This window comes from Arachis ipaensis, chromosome B09, assembly GCF_000816755.2.
Source record: "Arachis ipaensis cultivar K30076 chromosome B09, Araip1.1, whole genome shotgun sequence".
NCBI lineage: Eukaryota > Viridiplantae > Streptophyta > Magnoliopsida > Fabales > Fabaceae > Arachis > Arachis ipaensis.
This window is the reverse complement of record NC_029793.2, coordinates 130,362,048-130,370,507: the sequence shown is the minus strand read 5'-3', so window position 1 is coordinate 130,370,507 and position 8,460 is coordinate 130,362,048. Positions and strand designations below refer to the sequence as shown.

The window sequence follows — 8,460 nt, the reverse complement described above, 5'->3', positions numbered from 1 at the left end:
GCGAAATTTGATGCGACATGTCGAATGCAGAATGCACGGTAGGCAGCTGGAGGTAGCCATCCTCCGTCCGGAGCCTCAAGGGCAGCCTTGATGCCGTTATGCCTGTCTGATATAACCAGCAGACTCGGCTATGGGGTCACGTGCTGACGCATGTGGGAGAGAAAGAAGGACCAGGACTCAGCATTCTCACCCTCAACTAGTGCGAATGCAACATGGAGTACGTTGGAGTTCCCGTCCTGTGCAATAGCGACAAGCAACGTTCCCCCATACTTGCCATACAGATGGGTGCCATCAATACTGACCAAGGGCTTGCAATGACGGAATGCCTCAATACATGGTGGAAACGTCCAGAACAGTCGGTAAAAATAAGCTTGCGACTCGTCCACCTGACCCCCAACTCGAACAGGGCTCGTCCTAAGGACTGCAACAGTACCAGGCATCGTCAGCTGAACTCCTAACACCCACCTAGGGAGCTCGTTGTATGACTCATCCCAATCACCATAGATGTGAGCAACGGCCTTCTACTTCGCCAACCAAATCCTCCTGTACGTCGGCCTGAACTCAAAGTGTGCTGTCGTCGCACTCAGGAGCACCTTGATGCTGACGGATGCATCAGCCCTAACCATTGGCATAATGAATGCCGATATCACATGATAATCCAAACTCCTGTGGTCGCTGGACCAGTGCAAATACAACAGGCAAAATGTTGGAGTTCCCGTCCTGTGCAATTGCGACGAGCAACGTTCCCCCATACTTGCCATACAGATGGGTGCCATCAATACTGACCAAGGGCTTGCAATGACGGAATGCCTCAATACATGGTGGAAACGTCCAGAACAGTCGGTAAAAATAAGCTTGCGACTCGTCCACCTGACCCCCAACTCGAACAGGGCTCGTCCTAAGGACTGCAACAGTACCAGGCATCGTCAGCTGAACTCCTAACACCCACCTAGGGAGCTCGTTGTACGACTCATCCCAATCACCATAGATATGGGCAACGGCCTTCTGCTTCGCCAACCAAACCCTCCTGTACGTCGGCCTGAACCCAAAGTGTGCTGCCGTCGCATTCAGGAGCACCTTGATGCTAACGGATGCATCAGCCCTAACCATTGGCATGATGAATACCGAGAACACATGATAATCCAAACTCCTGTGGTCGCTGGAGATGGACGTTGCGAGACACGTATGTGGTCCGTTGTACCGTTTAACCTCCCAAATTCCCTTGCGCTGCCAGAGACTAAGCCTAATCAACCATGTGCACCCATTCCCATACTCAGAACACTTCCCAACATACCGGCGATAGTCAGACTCCACCACATTGTACTGTACCCCGCGTCGGATGCTGTACGTCTTGACACTTAACACAGTCTCATCTTTATCCTGAAACTGCTGACCAACCTGAAATTCTATCAGACCTGCAGACCCTTCGGCATCTCTAGCACCAAATCCAGCAGGCTCCCCAAGAACCCCATCCTGCCTCATGGCATCCAAGTCCAAAGATGAAAAGTGCGAAGGGTACTGCTGTGTGCCAGAGCTAGAACCACCTCCCGCCCCAACTGGCTCACTTGCTCCTATATCATCGCCACTGTCATCAGCAATGATATCCGGCTCCACATCATCATCGTTTGGATCATTCAACAATGCATCTTCCAGACCAGCCGGTGCAGCACACTGTAAAGAGGTCGGCACAGTATCCCCTATTCCAACCTCGCCCCCTCCACTACAGTTGAGATCAGCAGCGAACAAAGGGGAGGCGACATGCTCGACCAGAGGTTCATACACAGGGATGGAGGAAGATGCACCAGCAGGTCTGGAACTAGAACCGGCTACCGTGCCTACAGTCGGGGTATTCCGGTTCGAACCCCCGAGCTGGATACCACGTCAACCAACTTCGCCAACAGTTCAGGTGTCCTAACTTCGGGAAACTGCCGACGACAATGAAACATGACCTGCAAGTCCTCATCACTCCCTATCGTGAGACAATCATACTTCATGATTTCTTGCAGCACCGAAATTGGAATGCGATAGAAAAACTTCTTAACCCGTTTCACGCCTTCCAGACTAAGTTTCTGTAGTACAGAATTAACTAGGTCATCATAGCTCGTCGTAGGCCTCATAAAAATACTGAGAGGATCCTTATCGGTAAACTTCACACCGGACCATGTTTTCCTCTTAATCGATCCTCTATGGTGAACCAACACTACAAAACTCTCCTCACTAGCCATTTTCCCACTCTAATGAGATCAATTCACGTTCACACCTTATTTATACACGTCTGGTCCTATATAATTTGAACCAGTCTAATTCGAACTATACATTGTGTAATTCGAATCAGCCAGTATCGAATTATTTGGGATTGCGTGCTGGGGAGTGAAAATACTTAACACACACATCAGGGCATCGAATGGTAATAAAGGATAATTAAAATTGACATTTTTAAAGCTTAGGAAACATGTTTTTATATGTATCACATAATAAGGAAGGAATTGTAAAGCCATGCAAATTATATGAATAAGTGGGTGAAGAATTGATAAAAACCACTCAATTGAGTACAAGATAAATCATAAAATAGTGGTTTATTAGGGAGTAATTCAAATCACCTTGAGTCGAATTACTATGTGTGTGTAATTCGAATAAGGCTGATTCGAATTAGTGTGTCTTTGCGTCTGTGTATAGTTCGAATCGATATGATTCGAATTATATATAAATGGAGTTCGAATTGACCTGGTTCGAATTACATAGAAACCTGCATTGGTTGATTAATGAACCAGATTTTGGTTTGTCGGATTTGTGTAAAATTTTCATCTCCTTAGCTTAATTAGGTTATTCGCCCTTTTTTTTAAATTTTGTAGTGTGTTTAATAAAATTTTAATAATAAAAATAAAAATAGTAAAAAAATAAAAAATATCCAATTCACCTAAACAAATATTTAATATAATTGATCAAAAAATATTTAATTATGTTGAGAATAAATAATTAAAAATTGTGTCAAACTGTCAATAATCCGTTTCAGTTTTACCGAAGTTAATAATTTCACTAGAATCTCATGAGTCACCTCTCTCAATATTCTCATAATACCCTCCAAAAGACCAAAACTCACAACCATAACCTTCTCTCCATCTCACACGTTACACAACAAAAGCCCAAATCAGTCATTTCGTATCCCACAAATCACTCGTACGTGTCACCGAAACAAATATCCTCTTCCTAGTTCCTCCCTCCTCTCATTCTCTCTCCTCTCTAAAGACCAGAGCAGTGAGAAGCACGAAACGCTCTTTTTGAGCCATCGAAGTGACTGCTCTGCAAAAAAACAAACATCCACCGTCCCTTCTTCTAATCTAACGGCTCACATCACTCCCCCTTCACCAGTGGTTACCCCCATCTTTCCCCACACAATGGTTTTATTGTTTTAACCATAAACCCTAGCCGAAATCGAAACACACTCTCACTCTCTCTCTATCTCCCTCTCTCTCTCTCTCTCTCTAACTAAGCGCGCGCTCTTTCCCGCTTCCGCCTTTTCCCCCCTTCTCTCTCTCCCTCCCTCCCCCTCTCTCTTCTCGCAGATCTCGAGCTTTGTGATTAATTTCTCGGTTTCAATTCTTCGTCTTCGCTTTCTGTAACGTTTGCCCTCCGTTTCTTCTTTATACCCCCTCCTAAAATTTTGTTTTTGGTCACTGTAAATCCGTCGTTCATGTATCACACGAGATCGTTCTTTAAATTTCTCTTGTACCGACTTTGTTCGTCTTTGATGATTATGGTTTATTATGTTCCGATTCTGAGATTAAGAACCTTCTAGAATAATCAAGTTTGTGGTTAAGGGTGTTGTTTGTGACTTTGTGTGGGTGTATCAGTGTATGTGTTTTCCTTTTTTCTTTTTTTTTTGTTTATTTATTTATATTTTAAAAAGTTGGTTTGGGTTTTGGGCTTATTTAACACTTTGTTGCTGAGAAATAGAGTCTAGGTCGTCTCCGTAAGTGTTGGGGGGTTTTTGGGCAACTTTTGCGACTCGGTGCTGAGTTGACTCAACTCGTTGTACGGACTCGGTGAAATTCGAAGGTGGTTGGGAATAGGGCCAAAAAAGATCGAATCCCGGGCGGTGTTCTTCGGGGACCGGACGGCAATGCCGGCGGTTGGGATGAGGCGGACCACGAGGGTGTTTGGGGTGGTCACGGGCTCTGAAAACGCCCGTGTCCTGCGGTCGGGGCGGCGTCTGTGGCCGGAATCCGGCGAGAGCTTGAAACCCAAGAGAGGTAGTGGAAAGGCGGATGAATGGCCCAAGAAGCCCGAAAAGAACAACGTTGATGCCGCAGCTTTCACCTCGCCTCGTGGCGGCGGCGGAACTGCGAAATTGAAGCAAGAAAATGCAGTTCCTGTTCGTGCCAATGAGAAGAAAAGCGTTGTTAAAGCCGTTGAGATCAGGAAGCAGGGGACGGTGCAGGGTGCTCGGTCGTTGAGCAAAGGCCCTGATAAGTTCTTTGGGATTGTCTATACGAGGAAGAGGAAGAGGGCTGTTGTTGATGCCAAAAAGAAGAAGTTTGGGTTGCGGTTTTCGCGGCGGCAGCAACCGAGGAAGGATCCGTGCGTGTTTGCAGCTGTTGTCAGGAGGCAGTGCTTGGGCACGGAGGATGATATGTTTTCGCGGTTCTTGGTTTTAGTGTTGAGGGCTGCATTGAGGACCGGGGTTGAGATGAAGGAGCTCTCTGCATTCCTTCTTTCTGAGCCTCTCTGTGGTGCTTATGCTTCAAGGGGAATACAGTTCTTGCAGGTATTATGATTATGTTTGGGTTTGTATTTGTGATTTGAATAGTAGTAATGAATGGATGGAAAACAGGATAGTCGATTTAGTTATGTTTACTATAGAGGTTTTTCTTTAGTGATTATCCGCATATTGATTGCGCATTTTTTAAGTTTCGGGTTATCTTTCCTAACATGTAAGTTGTATTTTATCTTTTCTCTTTCAGGGTTCTCCTATGGTCCACGTTGGTGTTTGTCAGTTTTTTGGGAACATGAGGCTTGGGCCATCATTCTCTCTGGATTTTTCTGCGGTTCCTCACTGTTTTAATTATCTGCGTTCTTCAGTGTTTTTGAGATCGATGTTTAGATCATTTTTTCTTGTATATAATCCGGTACATGAGTCTAGTGATGTCGAGGATGAAATTGACTTCCCAGAGTTGCAGAATGAATTGAAGGTTTCGTACAATTCTTTCGTGAGAGAACCTGATGAGAGTGGAATGATCCTGCCTGAGGTTGTTAAAATCAATGATGCTTTATCAGCACTTGCATCCAACAAGAGTTCCAGGTTACCTGGTCGAAGTGGACAATACAGAAATGTGAACTCTAAAGGCATTCAACGGAGGAGGACTTCTCTCGGGAAACGGAAGACTCGGAATAATTTATTGTTAGAAAGAAGTAATGGAACAATTACTTATAATTTAAGGAATGGGCCTAAAAGAAATATTGCAGCTGTAGCATCTAATATGAAGCTTAGAAATTTGGCTAACAGTGACACTTCAGTAAGCTTATCAGAAGCAGGTTGTGCCGCAGTAAACTCAACCGAAGGACTGGATTCATCTTCTTGTTCTACAAATATATTGGTTACAGAGTCAGATAGATGTTACCGGATAGAAGGAGCAGTTGTCACTGTAGAAATGTCTTCATCAAGGGAGTGGCATCTTGCTGTAAAGAAAGATGGATTGACAAGATGTACCCTCAAACCAGAAAAAGTGATGAGACCCTGCTCTTCTAATCGTTATACCCATGTGATAATGTTCTCGTTGGACCATGGGTTGAAACTGGAGTTTCCTAATCGACCGGACTGGGTTGTCTTCAAAGACCTTTACAAAGTGTGTTCTGACAGAAATGTTCCTGCTCCTGTTTCTAAATTTATTCCAGTGCCAGGTGTCCGAGATGTCGTTGGCTATGGAGATAATATCATGGCTCCCTTCTGTAGGCCTGAAAGTTATATATTAGCAAATGGTGACGAGTTATCTAGAGCAATAACAAGGAAGAGTGCAAATTATGACTTGGATTCTGAAGATGAAGAATGGTTGAGCAAGTTTAATGCTGAGTATCAAGAACATGTATCTGAGGATCAATTTGAGTTAATTGTTGATGCTTTGGAGAAGGCTAGCTACTCTAACCCAGATGATTGTCTTGATGAGACTTACCTTGTTAATCAGTGCCGGGATCTTTGTTGCAAGGTAGTTTTAGAAGCTGTTTGTAGCTTTTGGATGAGAAAGCGGAAACAAAAACGTTCTTCTCTGCTTAGGGTTTTCCAGGTAACTTGTCTATGTTTTTACATATTGTAAAAGTAATTAGTTTTCTGGATATTGTTCCTTTTTGTTTTCTTCTCATCTCTTGGTTGCAAAGCGGGAAAAACACTTCTGGTCTGTTGTAAATTAGGATCCGTTTGAATCTGTTAATTATTTTTTGGCCTAAATATATTTCTCCATGTATGTTTTGTATTTTTGGAAGCAATAGAGGATCACAAAAAATATTTCTTATTCATTATTAAGGGATATAGTTTTTCAAGTGGGTCAGTGGTTTTGTCACTGTCTGTAGCTGCATGTGTCCCATGTTTACCTGAATAGGGGAGATACCTAGTGAGAAAAGTGAGCTTATATGAGAGTGAGAGGATCAAATCTATGCATGTTTAAATATACAGTGTGCTCCCAATAATTAACATGTTTGAAATGGTTTTTCTCTGCTCAGAGTAATCAATCAAAGAAGGCTCCACTCATTCCCAGGCCTTTGCTGAGAAAGAGGAGGTCATTCAAGAGACAGCCTAGTCAATTTGGCAGAGGCAAACATCCAAGGGTTTTGCAAGGTAAGGTAGTGATTTCTTGTCCTCTTCATAAACAAAGATCGAGTCCTCTAGTTCTGAGAATATTTTGGATGTGATGTTTTTTTTTTTCGGCTTACATCTTATTGGTAATCTGGCGCTATCATTCTTTTGACTAATTTCATCTTACCCACACGCTATATACCCACATGTTATACTAAAATTTGTTGAGTGTTGGCCGCTGATCCTGTTTAGTGGCTTTTTCTATTCAGCTTTTTTCTGTGGTACATCATTCAATATATCATGTAATCATCTGTGTTTTCAAATGAAATATAAATTGTTACTTTGGTTTTCTGTTTTCCTTGTCTTTTTTCAGTTTCAAGAATTTTTGCGAATAAAATTAAAACAAGCAGAGGAGGGGAAAAATTGACCTTTATATAGTTTCCTTCATAAAATCCTGAAACACAATATGAAATGAAAATAGAAAGTGCATATCATAACCAGGTAAAAGAGAAATAGAAGCCTTTGTGAAAATCTCACATGACCTTTTTATGTATTAATTTTCTTTGTTGATTTGATGTTGGTTCTATATTTGGCTCTTTTCTGGTTTAATAGTGAAAATTAACATTGTGTTCTATATTGTTCACTTGTTTGGTTGATTCTAGTGATTTGCTTTTAGTCAAATCACATTCAAATCCATAATATTCTCATAGAACTAGAGCCAAAATAAGGTGATTATATCTGATCTGATCTGTTCATTTATATTAGCAATTGTAGCTGAACAAGATGCTTTGGAGGAGAAGAATGCGATGCGAAAGTTTGAACATGCAAAAGCATCGGCAAACGAATCAAAGGAGTATGCAGTACGGAAGCGGAAGAGGGCTCAGTCTCTAATGGAGAATGCAGATTTGGCCATCTACAAGGCCACCATGTTGGTCAGAATAGCCGAAGCAGCTCAGTCTCAGGCCGGAGAATCAGTAAATGAGATGGCAGAACACTTTCTTGATTGACTGGTAGAGTCAACCATTCCTTATGCTAAATTATCATCACACCCCAATTTTTATTACACAAAGGGTTGCAGTGGCCGTTGTTTATTTTTTTGTTCTAAAAAAGGGAAAATATTGTAATTGTGTACATATTTTTTTTACCTTTTGCTTGTATGTACATCTTGTCTTCAAGTAATGACCCTCACACCAGTCTCTTGTACAAGTAGTTTAGTGGATTAACTTAAAAAGGATTTTAAGAAATGAAAAGGAGGAAAAATATGAGAATGAAAGATTTATTTTAAAACCTTGCACCAGTGCCTCTGAATATATTATTGCCTTGCCCCCGATATTCATTAGGCATCGTTGTGCGCATACGGTGATGTGATTGAGGTAAAATATAGGTGAAGATTTTGATAGAAGAGCATTTTATATTTTTACACAGTTGCCTCTAAAGAACTTCAAGATGTGCCAAACCAAGATTCAAGCAAAGCAAACAATAAATTCTGAGAATTATTCGGTTTTTCCCTTAAACCTTTTGGTACTAATATTGATTGGCAATACCTGGTTTTTGCTAGAATAGAAGTATAGAACTATGAAATAGAATTCTCTGATTACATTGAAACCGAAACATGAGCTTAAAGGAATAATAGGAAGCTGACTGCATTTGATTGAAAAACGATCCACAAAATAGGT

General features: G+C 41.9%; 2 protein-coding genes across 5 annotated transcripts; one reads left to right on the top strand and one right to left on the bottom strand.

Moving 5' to 3' along the window:
• On the bottom strand, positions 980-2,225 carry LOC107615953. The gene is made up of 4 exons (XM_016317964.1): positions 1,950-2,225; positions 1,558-1,869; positions 1,126-1,473; positions 980-1,084 (listed from the first exon to the last, which is right to left on the bottom strand). Exons 1-4 carry the CDS (start codon positions 2,223-2,225, stop codon positions 980-982), a joined length of 1,041 nt encoding a protein of 346 aa, XP_016173450.1.
• On the top strand, positions 3,241-8,070 carry LOC107618232. Of its 4 annotated transcripts, none has more exons than XM_016320240.2 (4): positions 3,241-4,765; positions 4,962-6,278; positions 6,712-6,826; positions 7,559-8,063. In XM_016320240.2, exons 1-4 carry the CDS (start codon positions 4,121-4,123, stop codon positions 7,789-7,791), a joined length of 2,310 nt encoding a protein of 769 aa, XP_016175726.1. In that variant the 5' UTR covers positions 3,241-4,120; the 3' UTR covers positions 7,792-8,063. The 4 variants fall into 4 exon arrangements, with proteins under 4 accessions (XP_016175726.1, XP_016175728.1, XP_016175727.1 ...); XM_016320242.2 differs by having other exon boundaries at positions 6,712-6,831; positions 7,550-8,063; XM_016320241.2 differs by having other exon boundaries at positions 6,712-6,831; positions 7,559-8,024.

Bases quoted from the DNA above. Each gene is read 5' to 3' on its own strand.
- LOC107615953 (XM_016317964.1), bottom strand. From the start codon at position 2,225: ATGGCTAGTGAGGAGAGTTTTGTAGTGTTGGTTCACCATAGAGGATCG. The intron at 1,870-1,949 runs GTCATGTTTCAT...CGTGGTATCCAG, and splicing joins GGAGTGATGAGGACTTGCAG to CTCGGGGGTTCGAACCGGAA. The intron at 1,085-1,125 runs GTATTCATCATG...TGCATCCGTTAG, and splicing joins TGGATTATCATGTGTTCTCG to CATCAAGGTGCTCCTGAATG.
- LOC107618232 (XM_016320239.2), top strand. From the start codon at position 4,121: ATGCCGGCGGTTGGGATGAGGCGGACCACGAGGGTGTTTGGGGTGGTC. The intron at 4,766-4,961 runs GTATTATGATTA...TTTCTCTTTCAG, and splicing joins GGGGAATACAGTTCTTGCAG to GGTTCTCCTATGGTCCACGT. The intron at 6,827-7,549 runs GTAAGGTAGTGA...CATTTATATTAG, and splicing joins ACATCCAAGGGTTTTGCAAG to CAATTGTAGCTGAACAAGAT.